The 22,926-nt window shown below is 64.5% G+C and overlaps 2 protein-coding genes across 6 annotated transcripts in view; one reads left to right on the top strand and one right to left on the bottom strand.

Moving 5' to 3' along the window:
• Positions 1–16,832, bottom strand: part of NAV1 (neuron navigator 1) — a 46,440-nt gene extending 29,608 nt beyond the window's left edge. For 2 of the 5 annotated variants that reach the window (XM_042887088.1, XM_042887086.1), the window contains exons 1-3: positions 10,441–11,080; positions 10,030–10,115; positions 6,698–7,438 (exon numbers count right to left, since the gene is read on the bottom strand). In XM_042887088.1, the coding sequence (XP_042743022.1) occupies positions 6,698–7,438; positions 10,030–10,115; positions 10,441–11,054 (1,441 nt within the window). In that variant the 5' untranslated portion in view covers positions 11,055–11,080. Of the gene's footprint in view, positions 1–6,697; positions 7,439–10,029; positions 10,116–10,440; positions 11,081–16,772 lie in introns of those variants that run through there. The other 3 variants (XM_042887089.1, XM_042887087.1, XM_042887091.1) reach the window with 3 other exon arrangements.
• Positions 16,833–17,099: 267 nt separating this feature from the next.
• On the top strand, positions 17,100–22,116 carry LOC122188635 (arginyl aminopeptidase). The gene is made up of 11 exons (XM_042887092.1): positions 17,100–17,501; positions 17,834–17,974; positions 18,635–18,783; positions 19,229–19,345; positions 19,450–19,685; positions 19,994–20,107; positions 20,256–20,368; positions 20,493–20,601; positions 20,926–21,150; positions 21,643–21,785; positions 21,869–22,116. Exons 1-11 carry the CDS (start codon positions 17,100–17,102, stop codon positions 22,028–22,030), a joined length of 1,911 nt encoding a protein of 636 aa, XP_042743026.1. The 3' UTR covers positions 22,031–22,116.
• The last annotated feature ends 810 nt before the right edge of the window (positions 22,117–22,926 follow it).

Consider the following 22,926-nt stretch of genomic DNA (forward strand, 5'->3'; position numbering starts at 1 on the left):
GGAAGGCTCTAAGTGGTTGCAGAGTTTACCAAGAAAAAAAAATAAAAATGGGAAAGTCATTGAAAGGAAAAAAAAAAAAAAAAAAGGCCATAAAATGTGTTTTCTGCTCCAGTACAAAACACAATGAGATCCACCAGGAGATCGCTGCTCCGCCAAACGTGGAGGCGATGGGGTTGGGCCGTTTTTCTACCAGCAAACACAGCCCTGCATGGGGAGCAGCAGCGCTCCAGACTTCCCTTCCTCCTTCTGGGAAGTCAGAGAGGCTCAGAGGATGAGCGGAACACGGAGCAGAGGCAGCCCCCACTGCAGCCCCATCTGCTGCCGCTCCACAGGGGAGAACCTGGAGAGGAAGGGCAGCGCGGGGCACTGGAACCCGGCTGCTGCTCCCAGGGGTTCAGCAGGGACCCCATGGGCCCCCAGCCCCGTCCCAGAGCTGGGCAATGCAGTGTGAGCCAGCAGCACTGATGTAGCAAGGAAGGTGCGCACCGTGCTCCAGCACTGCCACCTCAAGCACCGATGTGGCAACGACGGGACGGGGCCCCCAGGCAGCCCCACATCCGTGAGCTCCACACACCCCATCCGCTCCTACAGCGGTTTCCAGGCCAGCCGCTCACAGGACGTGTGTCACATCTGCTTGGGAGCGAGAACGCCTTGCAGAGGGCTGAGAAGCTGCATGGAAACGAGAGATCGTTACCACCATCTCCTTGGAAACGTCCCATCAGAGCAAGTTTGTCTTCCTCCTCCTTCTCTCTCCCTCCCTTCCCATGCGCACGGTTCTGGCACCCCGCGCATCCCTTGGCTGTGCCTCAGCTCTGCGGGTCCAAAACGCAGGCGTCGGATTTCTAAAGCCATTGTGTCGGATGTGCTATTGAGCCACAAAACATGGACGGTTTGGGATGGAAAACAGGCATCGCCGCTGCACAGAAAGGAGCTGGCAGCCGGGATTCGATTTCCCTTTGAAGCTTTAGAGAACCTAAACCAAACAAAATTTGCTTTATTCCCACAAAGGGAACAAGAATCTTAGCAACAAAACAAATCAACACCTCTGCCCCCGAGCACCACGAGGAGCGGAGCAGCACCGGGGGCTCTGCAGGCGAACGCTGCTGGGGGGAACGTGGGGCAGCTCCACACGCGTCCTTCTGAATCAGAGCTGTGGGTCGGGGTCCCCTCATCAGCACACTGCTGTGCCTCGTGCACGAGCCCGTGCTCCCCCTCCCCACGCACGCCACTCTCCCTGCAGCCCCACAACACCCCCTGCTCATCCCCCACGCTGTGCTATGAGCGGGGCCACCCCCTCCCCTTGCAGGAACCGGCCACATGTTCTCCATCTGGGAACGGAGACCCACGAGCCAATAATCTCGACTTGGAAAACTCCCTGAAAATAGCACAGCGTTTCTGAGCGCTCCGCAGAGCGCGGCCGAAAGACGATGGATGGATCTGCAGCACACCGGGACACAGCGCAGCAGAAGCACAGCTCCGAGGGCTCAGGGAAATGAGGAGGAGATGGCAGGAGGTGCTGCTGGCCGTCTGCTTTCCTCCAACAGATGCTCCTGCCCTGAAGGAAGGAGGGTTTGCTCTGCTGGTGAACCGGTCCCCAGCTGCCGCGCTCAGCCTGCAGGACATAAGGACGCAGGATCTGTGCTTCCTGCAGCCCCAAACCCAGCCTGGGGATGTGCCAGTCCCTAATGCTGAAACCAAGAGATGCTGTAGGTATTTTGGGGCGTTGCTGCACCCCACCGGGTCCAGGTGCCATTGGCATCAACCACAGTGCTACAGAAAGTGATGCATCCGGCCTCAAATCACACGGGGTGAGCCACCAAAGTGTCTCTGGCAAATTCCAAAAGAGCCGATGCGATCCGCCAGGCCCCAGCTACAAACAGCCCCTGCTCTGAGCCAAACACGGGCATCTCCACACCTCCCTGTGCCACTGATCCCACCACACGTTCCCCGTGCACAGCAGGATGCTCCGCCTGCACCATCCATGAGCGCCTCCATGGTGACAGATCACTGCCACCAGGAGCCAATGCCACCTCCAGGTCCGGCACACCGGCACCTCTGCCCCCAGACCCGCAGCCTCACACAGCCCAGCACAGCACACGCTGCGCCCAGGAGGGCGGTGATGCGCAGGCAGCAAGCGTGTGATATGGAGAGGAGTCTGATCAGGAGTTATTCTCAGCCTGTGCCGTGCTGAGAGCTCACACGCCTATAAATAGCCAGCAACGGAGCTGTACCTGAGCTGCAGCTTTGAACGTGACCTGGTGCTGCTCTGGGGCTGAGCCACACTGCTCAGCATTGGGCTGGGACAGCACTGCCAGCAGGGATGCTGCGGTCCCACGGGTGGAAGCTCAGCGTTACCTGGGCTGGGCTTCCCATAAAGCCCATCAGGGCTGGGCAGGACGCACACTTCGGGAGCTCCCTGTTGAAGAAGCTCACCCAGATGCCCCACTGCAGGGTCCTGCTGCCAGCTGCCACAGCTGGAGACACGACCTGGCACAACACAGAGCACAGAGGAGGGAATGGGGCGAGCAAAGATCCCAACCCGTGGGGCAGCACTCAACAGGGCTGCACGTGGCACAGGGCTGGGGCAGATGTGGCCCCACAGCCCAACCCTCGAGGAACCACAGCCACCAAACCTGACCTCCCAGCCACCTCCTGCAGCCCCTCCACCAACACCACAACCTCCACCTGCTCACACTGCTGCCAGGACAGATACGGTGTGGGGACACACGGTGACAGAGCAGCCCTTCAGCCGCTCATTCCCTCCACTGTGATTGCAGGGATGCCTCAGGCCAGACCGCCAGGCTCCGACAGCTTCTTCCAAAAAGAAAAGAGCCTCAGCATTTCTGAATTAAAAAGAAATACGCAGCTGCCTCCATCAGACCAGGCAAACAGCAGCGTAAGGAATGAAAGAAACGCTTGAGCGAAACAAAACGTGGAAGAAAGAGATGAGAGGAAGGATGAGAGGATCTGAGGGCACGCCGGGCGCCGCTCACAGCATCACAGCCACTCCGACATCTCCATTTGCACAGCTCTAATCTCAGCCCTGCAATGCAGCATCCCCTGCCTTCCCAGCTCCGCTCCCGGCTGGGAGCTGCAATGCAGCAGCACTGGGGAAGCCCTGCTCCCCGTCTCCCTCCTGGCAGCAGCACTGTGCCCCCAGACCCACAGCTCCGCTGCCCCAAAGCACCCCAAAGGAGCGACTGCTGCAGATCCCATTCCCACCTCTGCGCTCTCCCAGGAGGGCGTTTGCACACCAGGGGAGGACGTGACTTTGCAGCAGGACTGAGCCCCATCTCACCTCCCACACCTCTGAGCCTCACTCCCGAGACCCAAACCTGGGATCAACCACCCCGACAGACAGAGCCACCCCCACTGCACGCAGGCAGCTGCACCTGCATCTGAGGCCACACATGAGCACATCCTGGGGACACCACTGCCACACACATCACCCAGCGCCACCCGCACAGTGGCACAATGAGGCTGAGGATGGGAAACGTCACCAGGCACCACAGAGCCACGTGAGCAGAGCTCACAGTCCTGCAGAACCCTGCCAGGACCCCGCAGAACCACGGCTGTGCCTTCGGCTGTCCCTGGGTGCTGGCATTGCTCAGGGGTGACACAGTGCCAGGGGCACAGGCTGTAGCTCCGTGCTGGCCTGGCACCAATCCCCCTCCCTGAGCAGCGGGCGCAGCCCCAGCCAAGGCAGGGGAAGGACCAGGAAAGGGGGTGGGGGGGATGGAGGATGCCGCTCTCTGGCACTGCGGGGTGCGAAGCTGTGCAGGACAGCGCCGAGCTGGGAACTCCCAGGGCAGGGCAGCAGTGAGGACACAGTGCTGGTGGCACTCGAGGGCAGTGGCACAGAGCTGGGGCTGCAGGACTCTGGAAAAGGCACAGAGCTGGCAGAGCTCCTGCAAGTGCCACCAACAGGAGCATCCCCACACCTGGCAACGCGCAGCGCCAGCAGCACAGCCTGGGGGGGTCACAACCTGCATGCACAGCACAGACACAGCCCTGGGGGTGGGCAGCCTGCTGGTGCCAGGCAGCTGTTGGTCCCCCCCCAGAAAGAACCATTTTGCATTCAGCCACATTGTTTTGGTGGGCGAGTGTTGGATCTGGGGGCAAAACGCAGCCAGGCCCTGGGAAAGCTCCATGTGAAACAACAATTTTTGAGCTCTCTGGGGGGAAGAATTTATTCTACCAACCCATCTCAGAGTAGTTTTGCCTTCAGATGTTTGTTCTGCTGCTTTTCCACAGGAAACCTTAAAAAGCAGCATGGATTTCTCAGCACCACCATTACCACACAACAGCACGGATCAGCCCTTTCTCCCCATCCTATTTCTAAACGCTGGAGCTCCGTTCTGCTGCCAGAAGGAAATAAATTCCCACCCTGACAACCTCCGCACGGCCACACGGGTGCACTGAGGGAGGAATAACGTTCACATCAGAGTGGCCTCGAACAGCCGCGCTGCTTGGAGAGGCAATAACCACTCCTGGGGATGGAAGAGCTGTGCAGGCTTTGAGCCAACAGTGAGCAGAGCTGCACAGCACTGCCATGCACACTCCGGGGAGCACCGCTTCCCCAGGCACTCTGAGCACCCCGGCACTTCTGTCCATTAGCAGCCACTACAGGGGCACGGTGGACAGCAAGAGGTGGCCATGGAAATGGCTGCTCCAGGGACCTGCAGCGAGCACACGGGGCCACGCTGCCTCTGTGCCTTTCATCCTGAACCACCAGCACGCCCAGCTTTGATGAGGACGCTCAGCCTGCGCTTGATGTGCAACGTGTAATTTGGATGTTAGAAATAGCCTCTACAAAGCACATGTGGTTGCTGTGCTCTGGTGACCTCTCCCAGCTTACGCAGGCTGCCCTGCTTTAAGTGCGGGGCCACCTCTGCCAGCCCTACAAAGGCTGCGGTGCCATCAAACGTGACATTTGCAGAGAGGTAACATTTGGCCACTACACAAACCGTAGCTTTGGCCGACGCTGCTCTTCAGCAGAGGCTGGGGAGCGTTCCTGGCAGCACGGAATGGAGATGGGAGCTCAGGTGCGGAGATCAGGGATGCAGAGTGCACCCATGAGCCACCGCCCTCCACGGCCATGGGCACAGCTCACACTGTGAGATCTGCAGAGGAGCTGCCATCCCTGCAGAGGGTTCACCCACCAGCACAGCAGCGGATCAGTGAGGGGTCACCACCAGGAGCTCAGCACGTGCCCAACTGCGGCGGATGGAGCAGCCTCCACCACGCTGCTGTCATCCCACTCCCCCGAGCATCTCTGAGCTCCACAGGCTGTCAAGGACACGCCAGGTCGTTGGTGGCTCAGTCAACGAAGCGGCTGCGATTCAACAGCACAGCTCCCCCTGAATGCAAGCACACAGCCAGAGCTGCACATGAGGAGAACAGCACAGCAGCACGGTGACAAACTGAGCTGCCAGCAGGGAATTGGCGCTTCCCACCTCGCCCAGCAATGCTCATGGGCTGAAAGAACAACCAACTCCGGGAAGCACAGAGCAGAGAGTTCACAAACCCAACGTGGCAGCACTGGGCCAACCCAGCCTGGCCAAGGGCATCCGAAGCACAGCCTGGAGGGATGCTCCGCCCCAGCGGAGAACCACCCCAAAACCTCCATCAGCTGTAGAGCAATTTGTGCACAGGGGTTTGTTCCTACTGGGCCAGTCCTGCACCCACAGGGAAGGGCAAGGGCTCTTCTTGAGGGCGCTGAGGAACCCCCAAAAGCAGGATTACAGGGGCACACCAAAACCTCCGGAGCACAGGTACCAATGATGAACATCCATTAGGAACAGACCTTACTGTAACACTGCCACGCACCCAGCAGGACCTGGGGAACGGGGATCCCACAGCAGTAGAGCCACCAAAAAGCCCCAAGCAGCGAAGGCAACCTCACACACACAGCACCTCGGCCCCACTCTGGGCTCACCCTGTGGCTTCCCACGGCACAGCGGCCACGGGACACTGCAGACCCACGAGGCACAGCCCTGCAGCTTAGCGGGGTCCGTGCCAGCCCGCGGCCCCCAGCTGCCGCGCTCGCACCAAACGCTCCGAGCAGCCTCGCCATGGCTGCCTTGAGATCGTTTGCCATCTTCTCGCGAGCTGCGAGCCCCCGGGGCTGCGGGCACAGGGGAACGCAGCGCTGCTTTCCTGGAGATCGGCGCACATCCACGCATTTTGGGCACAGGGAGCGGAAGGCGAGGGCCGGGCACGGCGCTCAGCCACGAAGCACCGACGAGACCCGAGCGCGCAGCGCCGCTCTTCGCCGCAGCATCGCACGCGGCCGCGGGTGAGAACGGCTCACACGCACCGCGCAGCGGCCCCGAGGGGGGCACGGAGCCCCGAGCGGCCCCCCCTGCTGCGCTCCCACCGAGCTCCGCGTGCCGAGGGCAGCCCTCGGGACGGAGCACCGCTGCGCCTTCGGGTCCCGTTCGGAAACGAGTCGCGGCCGACAGCCCGCACGGGGCCGAGGCAGCCCCGCTCCGCACGGCCTCGCACGTGGCCTCGCCCCCAGGCCAAGCAGCAGGGAGATCCCAGAGCCTCCCGGGATCTCCTGGATTTCCTCATCCCGCAACAGCTGCCGCCGGAACGCTCGCCCACGAACCGAATCCCCTCGGCTCCGCCTACGCGCCGCACCGACCCCGCGGGCGGACCGGGGGCTGCGAGCGGGGAGAGGGGCGGCACTCACCCAACATCTGGCTGAAGAGCAGCTGCTCCAGGTCGCCCAGCACCGTCACCACCAGCTCGGGGTCCACCTTCAGGTACGCCTTCTCCTCGGCCCCCGCCGCCGCCGGCCCCTTGCCGCCCAGCAGCTCGTCGTCGCACTTGCCGCCCCCTCCTCCTCCGCCTCCGCCCGCCTCGGGGGCTTTGCTGAGCGGCTTCACCTCGGCGTAGGGCCCGCGGGGGATGCGGCTCGGCTTCCCGGCGGCGGGCGGCGGCTTCTGGGGTCCGGCGGGGCGCGGCGGCAGCAGGGAGTGCTCGGAGCGGGACAGACTGCGCGACATGGCGGGCGCCTCGCGGCCACGGGGACCGCCGCCCCCGCCCCGTCCCCCCGCCGCCACCGCGGTGGTCGCCGTCCCTTTGGCCATGTCGTCGCTCCAGCGCGGCTCGTAGAGCTGCCGCTTCTTCTCGGCGTCGGTGAGGAAGGCCAGGTTGGTGAGCGACTTCTGCTTGCGCAGGTTGGAGCCGGCCGGCAGCCGCCCCTCCGCGCTGCTCGCCTTGAACACCCGCAGCTCCGCGCCCCGCGGCCCCCCCGCCGCCGCCGCCGCCGCCTTCGCCCGTTTGGGCATCACCGCGCCGCCGCCGTCGGGGCCCCGCCGAAAGCCGCGCAGCTCCGCCGCGCCCTCCTCGCCCAGCTCCACGTCGGGAAGGCTCTTGAGGTTGCTCCCCAGCATCCCCGCGCTGCAATCATTTAACCCGCCGGGGGCTGCTGCGGCACCGAGGGCGCGCCGGGAAAAAAAGCAGACAGAGAGGAAGAGGGAGAGAGAAAAGAGCGGCGTCAGCGCCCGCCCCACCGGCGGGGAGCGGGGGATCGCGGCGGGGGGAGCAGAGCGGAGCGGCCCCACCTCACTGCTCCGCCGCCGGCGGGACACTGCGAACCAGCGGAATGTCACGGGCAAACAAAAAGGGCCCGCCCTCCTCGGGCGCGGGCAGGGGGCGGGGCGCCGGGCGCGCTCCCGCCGAGGGGGGCGTGGCCGAGCGGGGGCGCGCTCGTGGGGGGAGGATCGCGCAGCGCTGAGCGCCGCGGGGACGCGCGGGGAACTGCGGGGCTGCGAGGGGTGGCAAAGCAGCGCGGTGCCGGCAAAGCGCCCGCGTCCCCGGGGAGGGGGGAAACTTCCTCGGTTCACCCCGACGGGGGCGGGAGGGGCCCTACAGCCGCCCCCGAGCGACGCCACGGCCCCCAACCCCGGCACGGCCCGGGGGAAGGAAGGGGGCGAAAAGCGGGGCAGCGGGATCTGGTTATCATCGTTTTTCATTAATTATCCGTCCCTCGGGAGGGGTGAATTAAGTCTATTTGGTGACCTCACGCAGGCTGCCATGGCAACCGCCGGGAAATATTGCATTAGAGCACATCGCCGCTGCGGAGATAAGGAGAGGGAGGGCGGGGGGCAGCGCCAGAACCGGCCCCAACCGGCCCCCCCCCCTTCCGGAGATTTGGGGTTCAGCCCCACAACGCTGAGCGGCCCCGACACCACCGGGAGGGAAAGCAAAGCGCGCCCCAATGGGTGCTCTGCACCCAAAGGAGCTGTTGGGTCCCCGCGCTGCGCCCCAGAGCCTCCCCGCTTTGAGAGCCTTCACCAAGCCATGCAGCTGCTGCTTAAGCACAGGGCCCGTGGCGGGGGGGGGGGGAGGGCTCGGGTCATTTGGGATTGGCCTCCCCCTGCCCCCCACCCCTCCAGCGAAGCCCATCTGCCCCCAAAGCGATGCCCCACGCGGAGGGTCCGGGCAGGGGGACGGTACGGCGCTACGAACCCAACCCCGAACCTCCCCGAGCCGTTTTCAGAGCCGCCCGTCCCCCATTCGGTGCCGACACCCGGGACCCCCAGGCTGAGCCCCGCTGCCGGCAGTCCCGGGAGCGGCTCTGACCGACTTCTGTCCGCTCTCATCAGCTGCAGCCGCTCCCGCAGCGCCTCGCTCTCAGCTCCAGCCCTCCGCGGAGCACCCGCCATCCTCCGCTCGCTGCCCTGGCAACCGCCGCCCCAGCATCCTTGCGAGCAGCAGCACCCCCGCCCCCCAAAAAACCCACCCCAAAGCAAGCAGTGCAGAGCGGCGGGCTGATGCTGGTACCCGGTGCGCGATGGAGACCCCACATCTGGGTTCAGCGACCCCCCGGAAAATAAAGGGTTCCCTGCTGTCCCGCTTGCCCAGCAAAGCGCGAGCAGTGCTGGTGAATGGTTCATTGAAAAATGCCGTCGTGAGCGCGGAGCCGACCACGCAACGAGGGACGGGGGGGGGGGGGGGGGGGGGGGGGGGGGGGGGGCGTCCCCCGCACCTCTCAAGGCGCTGCCACCCGCGGAAGGGTCGGGAGGAACGCGCGGCTGCTCGGCGCCCTCCCGGGTGCGCAGCGCTGCCGGTGGGGCTGCGGGCGCGGGGAGCTGCCGGTGCCAGGGCCCGGCTGTGAGCTGGCTGCCGGCCGCCTCCTCGGAAATGGGTCATTCCTGGAGCTGCTGGAAAACTAGAAAGAGGAGGAAAGGGAGCCAAGCGGCGGCCGGGCGTCGTGGGGGGCGGCGGGGGTGAACCTGGGCTGCCGGGCACCAGGAGCGCCCGCCCCACGGCAGCCCCACGCGGCAGGAAGGGTCCCCCATCCCTTCCTCGTGCCCTCATTGTGCTTTCTGACCTCACAGGATCGCCCTGCATGTGCAGCCAGCATCGTCCTCGCCCCAAATCAGGGCCGTCCTCACTCCCCCGACTCTGCTTCCCCCTCCCTATCCTTCTCCTGCTCGCTACGTGCTGCGCTTTGGGGATGGATGCTCCCATGCTCTGCACAGCCTCAGCCCCACAGCTGCTCGTGCATCGCGTCCAGCCCCGCTCCCAGCTGCCTCCAGCTGCTCTGGGAGGCCCTGCACGAGGCACTACCAACACAGCCAGCAGCTCCCGCAGCCCCCAGTGCCTCCTCCTCACAGTGCCTGGGCTCTGGTCAGAGCCCACCAGGGGTCGAGGGGCACCCGGAGAGCCACAGCTCACCCAAGGACTGCCCGCTGTCTTCTGGCACCCCATTGTCGCTGTTTGATGGCATTTGGCCCCAGGGGACTCACATTGCCCACCCGCAGCCCCCCAGCAGCACCAAGCTGGCAGCAAGCAAAGCCAAGCGCCCACACAAGCATTGCCCAGAGCAGTGCTGACCCCTATTTTTTTTTTTTTTTTGGGGGGGGGAACCTCAGCACAGCCCTGGAATGGGGCAGGATGAGCTGTGGGCACGGGGCAGCACTCCCACACAGCCCACAGGCAGCCCCCAAGCAGGGGATGCACAGAATGCCCCCCACACACCCCGTGCACATGCAGAAAACCCCACACACTTACTCATGGCTCTGGATTTGGGGTCGGGCACCTCAGCAGGAGCAAAGTCACACAGGGATGTGGCATTCTGCTCTCCATCCTCCTGCAGCCTGGGGGCAGAGCGGGGCTGTGAGTGGGGGCTGCAGCTGGTCAGGGACACCCAGAGATGGGGACCCCCAGAAATGGGGACGTGGTGCCTGAGCCTCGCTGTGGACTCTGAGAACACCATTCCCATGGGGTGGGGGTACCCAAGGTGTCACATCTCCTTCAGCTTTGCCCCTGCTCCACGCCACACTCCCATGGGTGCCCCCAGACACCCAGCTGGGGCATCCCCAGCCCCGATTCCTACAGCCCCACTGTTCCAGTGATGCAACCCACACCATCCCCACCGGCCTCCCCATCCCCACACCTCCCACCACATACCCCATCACTCACCGGTAGTGGAACGGGGCAACAGTGGCTGTCACAGGGCGGCTCTGCGGGGAGGCTGAGGAGAAGCTGATGGTCCCTGACCCAAACATGGGGCTTCTGCTCATAGGGCCGGCGTCGGGTCCATCCTCCACTGCCATCCCGAGGGGACGGTGGGCCCCAGGCCCCCTTAGGCTGCACTCCACCCGGCTTCCCCCCACCCCCTTCCTGGGGAGCACTGGGGCTCTCTGGCCCCCATGGGGGATTACACCTGGACTCTCGGTTGCCTCACGACCTGAAGCTCTGGGCCTGAGTTTGAGGCTTTTGGGGCCGGGGGGTGCTGCCGGCCGTGGGGATGTGGCCCGGTGGGAGGCAGGGGGGCCTGAGGTGCTGTGCCGGGCCGGGGGGGCTGCAGAAGGCAGTTTGTTGGGGGTCGTGGATCGTGGCACCGGGATGGCGGAGGTGAAGTGGCCGCGGGCGGTCGGGGCCAAGTTGGCCGTTCCATTCATCCTGGTGAGGCAGCTCCAGGAAGGCACTGCGGAGGGAGAGGAGAGTGAAGGAGCTGAACTGGGGCACGGTGATGTCCCTCCTCCAGGGCCCCATTTGCAGCCACAAGGGCAGCTCTGTCCCTGTGTCCCCATGTCTCCACACAGGCAGAGACCCAAAGTAGCAGGGACCCCTCTTGGCCACCAACACCATCCCCTGGGCCCCAAAACCACCCCAGCCCACTTCTCAGTCCTCTAAGACCATCCAGGCTGCAGCTCTCCAAGGAAAAAAAAAAATCCCCAAACTCAAATAAATGAACGAATCTGCAGGGACAAGAGGGGACACAGCTGGACATATGGGGACGTGCTGGGGAGGGCACCCAGGTGCTGCTCTACCGCACAGAGGCTTCGCCTGGAGCTGGAGCAGTGAGAACAGGCACAGCTTTGTGCTGATGGTCGGCTCTGGGGCACACACAGCCCGCTCTGTTCGTGGCCTGGCCGCAGCCTGACGGCTCTCAGGGCACTCAGCACTGGGGATGTGATGCATCTCTACGGATTTTTTCGACCTATTCGGTCAGGTTGGGTTCCCTCCCGTGGGCACAGCACATCCCCCAGGGCAGCCGTCCCTGTGCTCAGCCAAGTGTGGTCCTGCCCCATGATGTCACACCGTGGGACCCTCAGATGGGGACAGGGATGCTCGTGGGTCCAGGGATGCCATGTGAGCACCAAGCACCAAGCCGGACTCAGGAGAGCCTTCCACTCTAAGCAGCCTACCGCTAATCACCCATTATTTTATTAGTGAGCACAAATTAAAGTCATCCCTAGGAGATCCTGCACTTTCCCACTCTGAGCAAGCCATTAACTCGCCACCAACTTAATTCCTGCCCGCAGGCATTGCTGCTCGGGGTGCAGAGGGTCCCCCCTGTGCCACATCACCGCGCTGTCGCCACGTAGGTTACAGCCTGACCTACATAGAGGCTCTCCCGATGCCGTGGCTCCTTTGCAATCAGCTCCAAAGGGAAGCGATTTTCTCCTCATGAAAATGAGATGCTGGCTCTGCAGGCTCAGCTCGGTGGCGGAGCACCAAAACGTGGGGTGGGCTCGGGGTGCTGTTCCTGGGGGTGCTCCCCCCACTGCTGTGGGTCTGGAGCTCTGAGCTCCACATTGCCCCGAAGCACAGAGCACTGAACCCAGGGACAGGGCAGCTGTCGATGGTTCGGGTGAGGGGGTCCATAGGGTGGATGTCTGCACCAAAGCGAAACAAAGCAGCCTTGGCTGAGCCGCGTCCTTCATCCCAGGACAAATGCAAACCGCAGCCCCGGAGGCACGTCTCTTTCAAAGAGGCATCTGTTGTGCTCGGGGCTGCAGCAACTCGCTTGGAATAGAGTCAAAACTCACCTCACACCTGTGGTTTCGGCAAGCAGAAAGGAACACTCGGACCTGGAGGCTGAGCCCCGGGTTGAGTCCCCATGGCAGAGCTTGGGGGGGCACCGCAGCTCAGCCCTGCAGCAGGACTCTGAGCACAGGCACACTGAGATGCAAAAAAGCACGGACTTCCACCTCTGATGGTGCTTCTCTACCTCTCTGTGTCTCAGTTTCCCCACCCCGAGTGAACCCACAGCTCTGGATGTCCCCATGATGTCCTGTGGGATCACAGGCGATGGCAGCCTTCAGCAGGCTCCAACCGATGGGATGCAGTGGCAGTGCAGATTGCACACCATCACCGCAAATCCCCCAAATCCTCCCAGGAGGGTGAGGAGAATCCTCCCATGCCGACATTTGCAGCCTGGCTCAGACGGGTTGGGCACGGATCCCCCAAAGCCCCTCCATGCAGGATCCGACCCTGTGCTGCCTTTGGGGCTGGCGCTGCTGCAATGCAACCTCCTGCCCGGCACGCTCAGCAAGGATGACAAAGAAAAGGCTCCTTGTGACACAAGGGACATGAAACTCTCCTAAGAGAAACAGAGGGCAGCAAGGAGAGAAAGGAGCCTTCAGAGGGGAACAAACCACCGATTCAGCCTCCAGCCCCCGCGCTGCAGCCAGGACCTGGCCTGCCCCCAGCTGGGTGTCACCAATGGGACACTGCACCGCTGGGCACTGCAATGCTATAGGGCTCGGTGCTACAGAGTGGGGTTTGGGGCTCAAAGCGCGGCTGGGATGGGAGCAATGAGCACTGAACGGTGTGAGTTCACGACACAGAACATGGAACCCTGCAGAGCTGCAGACATGCATGCAACACAATGCCAGCAGGGCACCCAGCAGCAAGCTTTTGGGGGCAGCTTCAGTGCCCGTGGAGCTGCTGGGTGAAGGGCTGCGGGCCGACGGAACAGGCGGGTGTCGGATGGTTGCAGAGCCACAGCACTAATCCCTGCTTCAGCCACTCCACGGCAATCCCATTAGGCACTAAGCCCACTTTAATAACACCGTGCTGTTAGCAAAGCTCGGCGCTCAGCTGGACTGGCTCCAGCACCAAATCCTGGGGTCCGGCGGCAGAACCTCCTCTGCCACAGCCGGGCCGGGTGAGAGCCCTGCAGGTCAGCCCGGTACCGGGCACGTGTCGGCCACCTCTCCCCGAGGCCGCTCCGCGCGATGCCGCCCCCGGCCAGGTTCGCAGCGCTCTCGATGCCTGAGATGCGAGTCGTGACCCGAGGAGCTCCGCGCGTCCCCGCGGCCGTTCAGGAGCCGCCGCTGCTGGACAGCTCCCCGGTACCGGTGCCGCCCACGCGCGTCCCGGGCTCCTCCGTGACGGGGCGGAGCGCGGCCGGAAGCCAAGCGCTGCAGGCGGGACGGGGACCGGAGGAGCCGGGGAGCTCGGAGGCCTCCTGAGCTCGAGCGGACGGCGTGGCTCCGCCCTGCGCTCACCGGCACGACGCGGCCGGACGGAAGCGGCCCCTCCGCTCTCGGCCCCAAAACCGGGAGTTCCGGCGCTGTCCGTGCGGAGCGGCGCTCGAGGACGCAGCTGTGCGGAGCGCATTAAGCGGGCGGATGCGACGCGTTGGACGCGAGCGGTGGGACGGCTGCGATCGCTCGTCCCGGCGCTGCGCGGCCCTCGGACAAAAGGTGTTTTTTTGCCCCTTCAGAGCTGCTGAGGATTTGGGAAGTGCTGCACGGTAACGGCAGTGGGTTCGGCAGCATGGGCCCCAAAGCAGCCGCGGTAGCCGGGCGCGCAGCACAGGATCTCCCACCGCGATCTCCCACACCACGAACGCGCAGCTCTTGCAGCAAAAAAACTGCTCGAGACCCCCACGTGTGCCGAGGTCCCTCTGAAGGGAGCTCAGCCACCACCGAACTCCTCATCCCTGGTTCTGGGCTCCCCGGGATGGGCGTCTGCGGCTGGAAGCAAAAGCCATGAGGAGTCTTTAATGGGATGAGTGGATTTTCCAGCGAGCTGCAAAGCTGCAGTGCCTGCGAGTGCCACGCAAACACCTCGTTATGCCGGTATTAATGAGGAGTTTGCAGCGTTTGCTGTGTGCAGTGCAAGCGGCCAGACTGCCGGCCCGGCTTCAGACTGATCGCCGCAACGCAGCCGGGTGGGAGCAGCATCTCTGGGCTCCATTAGCATCCCCACAGGGCAGTGATCTGCACGTGGCTGTAATGGAAAAAGCTCCCCCAGCCCTGCGCTGCCCCATCCCTGCACCTTCACATCCAAAATTAATCCTTCATGCTCAAAGGAAAGCAGCTGATAGAGCAATCGCGGGTCCATCGCACCAGGAGGAGTTTCAGCTTTCCTGGAGGAGTCTGAGCATCCCCCGAGCACCCCCACGGAGGAGGGCAGTTCTCCAGCTTTCCGCCCTTTCCCCTCCCCGTGGCACAGATATCTCTTCTGGAAAGGGTCCAGAGAGGGAGCGGGGAAAGCAAAGCGAGGAAAACCGGAGGGTGGAGATGGGGCTGGGAGGGGAGGAGAAGCCGGGAGTCATCGCACAGCGCCGAGCCGGGGGAGCTTCCGCCGCCCGCTGCCCCGCTTTGCTGCCGGAGGTGACGCGGAACGGCCGCATCCGCACCGAGCCTCCAATGTCCGCAGGAGCTGAGGATGAGGACGGAGACGATCGCAGCTCCGTAAGGGCGGCGGCGCCCCGGGACACCACGAGCCCGAAAGCCAACCCTGCAACACTCGCGGGGCCGCAGCGCAGGGTCAGAACGCGGCCGCCGTGGCGGTGCGAGCAAAAACTGGCGTGGCGATGGGGGAACGGCAGCCGGGGCTGGGGAAGGCAGGGAGCCGGAGCGCCGTCCTGCGGAGCCTTTCTTCTCCGAGCAGCCCCAAACTCAGGGTTCAACTCGGCTGTGCCCACACGGCCGTGGCACCACCCGTGCTGCGGCCCCCAAAGCCTTTGCTCAGTCACATAAAGCTCATTAGAGGCCACCTGTTAATGAGTAAGGCTTGGGGCCCTCCCTCAGCCCCAGGGAACAGTCGGAGAGGCTGTGTCCAACCTGGGAGTGTACAAAGACTCTCGGGCTGTGGCAAGGACCAAGGGACAAGGGCCAGCTCAGTGTCCCAGCACCGGCTCTTGGGCCCACGGGAAGATACGCCACCATTCTGGCAGCCTCTGCCAGCTCCAGGTGGGATCATCGCTCCACCCGGTGCCGGGGCTGCTCCCCACTGTGCTGGGTGGGAGCCGGGGGGCACCTGGCCTCGGTCCCGCTTGTCCCCTGCAGGGCCAGCCCCGCTCCAGCCCAGAGCCGGAAACACCTTTTTCCTGTCCCTGGGCTGCAGTGTGGGGCTCTCTGCAGGAAAAGCCTCCCCATGGCTATTAATAACCTGCCAGACCCCCATCTCCATCCTCACTTCCATCCCTACTCCAATCCCTGCCCCCTGCCCAAACCCCAGGACTCACCTGGGAGCCCCCCAGCACAGGAGGAGGTCCAGATCCTGGGGACTTCATCCCCCCCCAATCTCAAATTGCTTTTGGGGTGCAGCCCCAACAAAACTCACCCACCCACAACCCCCAGCCTGCCCCCACCCCAGCAGCAGCCTGCCCAGTGCCGGCGGCAGCCCGGAGCCGCCCTACGCCCCCCGGGCATCCTCGAGCCGCGTCAGATGGAGAGCGATGCCCACAAAGCACACAGGGAAACTGAGGCAGGGGCACGGAGGGCGGTGAGCCCGGGGCTGCGTCTCTCCCGGGACATCCCAGTCGCTGGGAACCGGGACAAACAATGGGGACAGCAGGCGGAATCCCGCCCCGCTGCTGGCAATGTGTGCCCACGTCCCACGCCGCTGCCCAGCGGAGCCCCCCCGCAGCCGCAGCGGCACACCCAGCCTGGCGCGGGCTGCTGGCTTCTCTCCCGTCTGGATTTTTCCGAGGTGAGACCCGGGAGATCGGCGGCACCGCTGCACGCCCTCCTGGGCTCTGCGCTGCGCAGCCCGGCACGGGAGCGCGTTCCGGAGGCGTGGAGCCGCACAGGAGTTCCCCCAAAAAATCCCCCGAGCTCCCCGGTGCCCAGCGGTCCGCGCAGAGCCCTGCGGGGATCCCGGAGCCACCGACCGCAGCGCGGATGGAGACGGTCGGGCCCGACCCGGCACCGCCACGAAGTCCCCCCGCACCCTCACCGTCCTCAGCCCGGCGGGACGCGTCCGGGAGCAGCGGCCGTCACCGCGCCGTCCGTCGCCGCGAAGCTCTGCGGGGCATCTTCCCGAGCGCGAGTCGGGCGTGAGAACCCCGAGCTGCTCGCCCCGCTACGGCATCCCACCGCGGGCAGCCCAGGGCCTCAGTTTCCCCACCGCTTCCCGCAGCCCACGGACAGGAGATCCCCGAGATGGGGCCGGGAGACACCGCGGTCGGCACCTCTCCCGACGCTGCGGTACGCGCGTGGTGGCGCACGGGGAGGCAGCTCCGAGTTCCCAGCGGGATGTTCCACCCCCCTCCCCACCCCGCTCACCTCCGATCTGCTCCGCTCAGCACCGCGGCCGCATCCCGGCACCGCCGCTCCCGGTGCCGCTTCCACAATGGCAGCGGCGAATTGAAGCGGGCGCCGGGCTCCGGGGAGCGGGGCGGAGTCGCGCAGAAGCCCGGCCCCCCCGCGCCCCCCCCCCAACCCGCCCCCCGCAGTGCCGAAGTGCCGCGAACGCGCGTGGAGCGGGGAAAGGGGGGGGAGGGGGTGGAAAATCCCACGGGACCCCCGGCGCGCCCCCGCCCCGCGGACACCCGCAATCCCCGCCCCCGCTCCGCCCCCCCGGGCGGTCCCCGCTGGTGGCTCCGACCGGCAATGGCGGCGCTGGGGGCGGCCCGGGACGCGGCCACGGCCACGGGTGGCGGCGCGGCGCCGTTCGCGTTGCGGCATCTGCACCTATCGCTGCGCGTGGGCTTCGCGGCCGCGGGTGCGGGGCGGCTGCGCGGGGCCGCGCGGTTGGAGCTGCGCTGCGTGCGCGCCGGGAGCCGGGAACTGGTGTTGGACGCGCACCCCGCGCTGTCCGTGCTCGGAGCGCGGCTGCTGCCACCCGGCGGGGCCGGGGAAGGGGAAGGAGAAGGGGAAGGGCGGGAGCTGCGCTTCGAGAGCCGCCCGTTCGCCAGCTATGGCACCGCGCTGCACCTCGCGCTGCCCGAAGAGCCGCGGCCCGGGGAGCTGCTGGTTGTGCGAATCGACTACGAGACGGGAGAGGGGCCCGGGGTGAGCGGCGGGGGGGCGGGGGGACACCGGGATACGCGGAGCCGGGGACGTGGGGGGGTGGGGACGCCGGGACGTGAGGACACCTGGAAGTGGGGACTTGTGGACGCGAGGACGGGAGGACGTGGGGCGGCGGGGACCCTGCGCCATCTTTCACCCGGACCGCGTGCCGTCCGGAGTCCACGCGGCCCGCTGTCAAAGGCGCCGTGCCTCGGCTCTGGGCTGGGCTCGCCGCGGGCTGCTCACAGCCCCACATCCCTCTGCAGTGGGGACCGAGCGGTGGGGACAGCAATGGAACCTTCGCCTCACCGCCTGTTGTTCCGCCTGTGCCGCAGGTGTCCTGGCTGGACTCCTCCCAAACGGCCCAGAAGGAGAAACCTTTCCTCTATACCTCTGGCTTCCCCGTGCTCAACAGATCCTTCTTCCCCGGCTTCCACACCCCTGCCACGAAGAGCACCTACATGGCCCGGCTCCAGGTAACGCCGCTCACTGCGCTGTCTCTTCTCTCGCCAGGTGTGCTGGCTCAGCCCCGAGCAGACCGCGGGGAAGCAGAAGCCCTATCTGTACACTCAAGGCCAGGCCGTCCTGAATAGATCCTTTTTCCCTGGCTTTGACACTCCAGCAGTTAAATACACATACTCAGCCACAGTGCAGGTAAGCGGCACCGCAGGAGGGACGCGGGGTGCAAACCCCAGAAACCTTCCCGGAGCTTTTGTAGGGCGCAGCTCTGCTCTGTAAGTGCTGGAGAGGAGGGGCAGAAGGCTGCCATCCTCACAGGGTGCCCTCAAAGCTGGAGCAGAGCTCCCAGAGGGTGAAACCCCACGGATCGGCGCTGGGGGAAGCGGGGCTTCCCTGGGTCTGACGTGAGGAGGATGAGTGGCTGTATAGGATGGGGAGGAGCAGCGGTTCCGCAGGGTTGGCACCCCCCCTCCTCCCTGCCCACCCTGTGCCCCGCTGTGCCCATGAACTGTGATGTGCTCTCAGAGAGCCTTGGTCGCGTTGTCCCCAGTGTGGGAGGGATGGCTGTGAGCAGCCTGAGCTCAGCTCAGGGGATTCATTGCGGTGTCCCCATCAGGTTGGCTGAAACCCCAGTCTGTGCCACGCAGATCTGATGGGCGTTTTGGTGACGTTTGCAGGTTCCCGAGGGTTTCACGGCCGTGATGAGCGCCACAACCTGGGAGAAGCAGAAAGATAATACCTTTGTCTTCAAGATGGAGCACCCCATCCCCTCGTACCTGATTGCCCTGGCTGTGGGGGACATTGTGTCTGCTGAGGTTGGCCCGAGGTGAGTGCCCACAGATGGGACCCAATGTTAAGGCACGGCTGCAAGCTGCCACTCTGCCGGGGGTCTCTGCTTGCTTCTGCCCCAAGCACGTCCCCAAAGGTCCCTTTCCCCCCTGGTACAGCAACAACACAAAAGCCCTTTGGCACTCAGGTTGGGAAGGAGGCTGCAGCAGTTGGACTCTCCTTAGCTTTATTGCCAGGCTTTCATGTCGCAGCATAAAGACGTGCGGTTGCTGCCTGGTGAAGCAATAGGTGAAAGTCTACTGGTGGTTAAACCTTCCTCTGCTCTGCTCTGGGCCGAGCACATGAGCTGCAGGAGGACTGTCCCCTGTGTGACGTTTGCCCAACAGGGGCTGTCCCCATCACACTGTCACTGTGCTGCTCCACAAGGCCATGTGTCACAGCCAACGCCCCACGCTTGCTCTGAGCTCTCTTGGTCTCTGCAGGAGCCGAGTCTGGGCCGAGCCCTGCCTGATTGAGGCTGCCAAGAAGGAGTACGATGGGGTGATCGAGGAGTTCCTGGCTGTGGGCGAGAAGCTCTTTGGGCCCTATGTGTGGGGCAGGTAGGATGAGCCCCATTCCTCAGGGCTGGGAAGGGAGCGCCTGCAGCCCCGGGCCACGGCTGCAGGAAGAGGTGAGTCTGTGCCGAGCTGCCGCCCCTCCCCAGGTACGACGTGCTGTTCATGCCGCCCTCCTTCCCCTTCGGTGGGATGGAGAACCCCTGCATCACCTTCGTCACGCCCTGCCTGCTGGCCGGGGATCGCTCCCTGGTGGACGTCATCATCCACGAGATCTCCCACAGCTGGTTTGGCAACCTGGTCACCAACGCCACCTGGGGCGAGTTCTGGCTGAACGAGGGCTTCACCATGTACGCCCAGAGGCGGATTTCCACCGAGGTCTATGGTGCGTGGCCGCACGCGGGGCTCTGCGGTCCCCATTCTCAACCAGCCTCGTCCCGAGGTGCAGATGGAGCTGCCACGTCCGCTTCAGGGACACACGGCCCTGTACAGCAGCGCTCCCTGCTCTGTTCCTTTGCCCTCCCAGCTCTGGGCAGCGCGTGCTCTCACCAGCCCATTGCTGTGCCTCTCACCCTTCACCCGCACCCCATCATCCAGCTATGGGGCAAAATGCCATGCCCCCCCCCCCCCACATTGTGCTTTCCTCACCCCACATGTGGGTCAGGGGCTCCAAACACTCCTCCTCCACACCAGGTTCAGCCTACACCTGCCTGGAGGCTGCGACGGGCCGGGCCCTGCTGCGCCAGCACATGGACACGACTGGGGAGGAGCACCCACTGAACAAACTGCGGGTGGTGATTGAGCCAGGTCTGGGGTGCTGGGCTGCTGGGATCCAGGCTGCTTTGTGGTGGGGGGCTGCGTGGCACAGGGGTGGCAGCGATGAATCTGAGCACAGCGCTCGCTTTGCAGAACAAGGGATGATTTCCTTTGTGCCGTTTCCTTTCTGCCCTGCCAGGTGTCAACCCGGACGACACGTACAATGAGACTCCCTATGAGAAGGGGTTCTGCTTCGTCAGCTACCTGGCACACCTGGTGGGAGACCAGGGCAAGTTTGACACCTTCCTGCAGGTCAGGGCAGCGCTGTGCTGGGGGTGGGGGTGCAGTGGGGCAGTGCTGTGTGTGGCAGCAGGCAGTGGGGATGCGCCCAGCAGGCAGTGATTGCACGGCACGGTCACCCTGTCCATCGCCACAGGCCTACGTGGAGCAGTTCAAGTTCCAGAGCATCACTGCAGACGATGCCCTCAATTTCTTCCTGGAGTTCTTCCCCGACCTGAAGAAGCAAGGCGTGGAGTCTCGCCCAGGTCAGCGCAGGGTGCAGCACCTCGGGGGCTCACAGCCATCTTCCATTCGAACACAGCAAGCTGCTGGGCTTCCTGGCACAGTGAGAGCTTGGCTTCATGGCTCCCAGCTCCTGGGCTTCCGTCCTGGCGCTGGTCTTATTGCAGACCCATCTGTGTGCTGGAGTTGGGGCCCAGCTCTGCTCAGCGCTCCCAGCAGGAGCTTTTTGTGCCTGGCTGCAAACCCAGCCCTGGGCAGCAGCTGGGGCTGTGCTGGGAGCTGTGGGACACCAGGAGCCCCACATGTGGGCTGGAGTCCCCCCAGCGCTCCTCCCCACACCTCTGCAGGTCTGGAGTTCGATCGCTGGCTCAACACGCCGGGCTGGCCGCCCTTCCTGCCCGACCTTTCCCCGGGGCAGCAGCTGATGAAGCCAGCAGATGAACTGGCAGAGCTGTGGGCATCTGATGGCCTGAACGTGGAGGAGATTGAAGCCGTGGACATCTCAGCCTGGAAGACGTACCAGCTGGTCTACTTCCTGGATCGGATCCTGCAGAAGTCGCCCCTGCCTGATGGTGAGGCCAAGGCCACCTCCAGGGCTTCGATGAGCCGCAGGGATTGTGGTTGGGAAGGGCAGCTGAGATCCCGCAGTGCCCAGCTCACTGCCACCGCCCTGCAGCGCCCACTGCTGTCCTCACTGCCATCACCCTGTGCTTCTGAGCACGGTGCCCCCTCTGCTCCCATTCCCCACCCCAACCCTGCGCAGTATGAGGCCGTCACCTTTCATCCCATTGCTGTTACCCAGAGCAGAGCCTGACTCTCCCCCTCCCCTCCAAACCTCCTCTCCAGAGCCGCAGGCAATGGCAAGGTCTCCCCTGAGCCCATCTGCTGCACTGACCCACGCCGGGTCCCCTCGCTGTAGGACCCCACTGTGCTCCAGACCCCCGCAGCTCCGTTGCCCCTCTCTGCACAGCTCCAGTGCTCAGTGTCCTTCTTGTTGCCCTCGAGGGGTGGGGGGCCTTGCCTTGTGGTCCCATGGCAGTGGAAGCAACGGCTCTCTCTTCCAGGCAACGTGGAGAGGCTGAGCGCCATGTACCCAAAGATCTCCAAGGCTCAGAACGCGGAGCTGCGGCTGCGCTGGTGCCAAATCGTCCTCAGGAACAACCACGAGGCCGAGTACGGCAAGGTGAAGGCGTTCCTGCACAGCCAGGTGTGTGCTGGGGGGCATTCCTGCACCTCCTGCCCCATGCTGGGAGTGCAGGGCTGTGCCCCAACCGCCACTGTGCCCGGCAGGGGAAGCAGAAGTACACGCTGCCGCTGTACCGCGCCATGTGGGGCGGCTCAGAGGCTGCCCGAGCGTTGGCCATGGAGACCTTCTCAGCCACAGCCCCCCAGCTGCACATCAACGTCCGCAACTATGTCAAGAAGATCCTGGGCTTGGAGGGGAGCGACTGACTTCGCCCACAGCCCCACCCCTGCCCTCCTCCTGCAGGCTGCTGAGCTCTCACTGCACGTTTCCTTATTAAACTCGGCTGTTTTTACCACTGTGTGCTCCTGCTCTTCTCGGCGAGCTTCAGCGCGAAGCCCCGATGCTCCTGGGGCCTGGTGATATCTGCACCACATTGGGGAGGGAGAGGTAACGCCAGGCTCACAGCTCCGACCTGCACCCACCTGAGGCTGGATGCGCCCTGCAGGACCCCCAGCACAGCAGGGATGGGAGCTGGAGCACTGGGATGGGTCCTGGCTTCATCCCCCCCAGGCACTGCAAGGGACGAGGCGGGGATCCTCTTCCTGCAGGGCTCGGGGTGGGCACAGCTGAACCCTGAGTCTGCATGGCTTTGTCCACCTGCACCTCACCACGGCCCGGGCTCTGGGCTCTGTTTGGGGCTGGGGAGGCACACTGTGCCCTGAGTGGGGCAGGGCCGTTCAGCAGAGCAAGCCCCACAGATGCAGGGCTCAGGGATGGAGCAGCAGCAGAACAGCTCCTAAACCTGGTGCTTAATGCCATCAGAACGGCTATAAGACATTTCTGAGCAGCAGTGAAATGGAAGCGGGGCTCTGTCCCATCCGCAGCCTAATGGGCTTTTAGAGAGAAGCGTTCAGCAGGATGAAAACCTGCTCTGGTGAGCAGCCAGGCACTACCAGCAAACCGCACAGCGAGGGGCAGCAAACACACACTGGCACAGACAGGAGCCCTGCTGGAACCAACTGGTGCATTTTGCTGGGATAAATCCCACTGAGGATGGAGAAGGATGCAAGTCAAACGTGACCGGAGGGCTGCAAAGAGCCAGCGTGGCCTACATACGGGGGAGGCGAGGGAGAGGACAAGAGGAAAAGCAGGCAGCCATGCT

This window comes from Lagopus leucura, unplaced genomic scaffold (genome assembly GCF_019238085.1).
Source record: "Lagopus leucura isolate 7727_CA_CO unplaced genomic scaffold, USGS_WTPT01 Super-Scaffold_100073, whole genome shotgun sequence".
NCBI classification, from domain to species: Eukaryota; Metazoa; Chordata; class Aves; order Galliformes; family Phasianidae; genus Lagopus; species Lagopus leucura.

Excerpts from the sequence above, each read along its gene's own strand:
- LOC122188635 (XM_042887092.1), top strand. The coding sequence starts at position 17,100 with ATGGCGGCGCTGGGGGCGGCCCGGGACGCGGCCACGGCCACGGGTGGC. Across the intron at positions 19,686-19,993 it reads GATTTCCACCGAGGTCTATG|GTTCAGCCTACACCTGCCTG; the intron begins GTGCGTGGCCGC and ends CCTCCACACCAG. Across the intron at positions 20,602-20,925 it reads AGGCGTGGAGTCTCGCCCAG|GTCTGGAGTTCGATCGCTGG; the intron begins GTCAGCGCAGGG and ends ACACCTCTGCAG.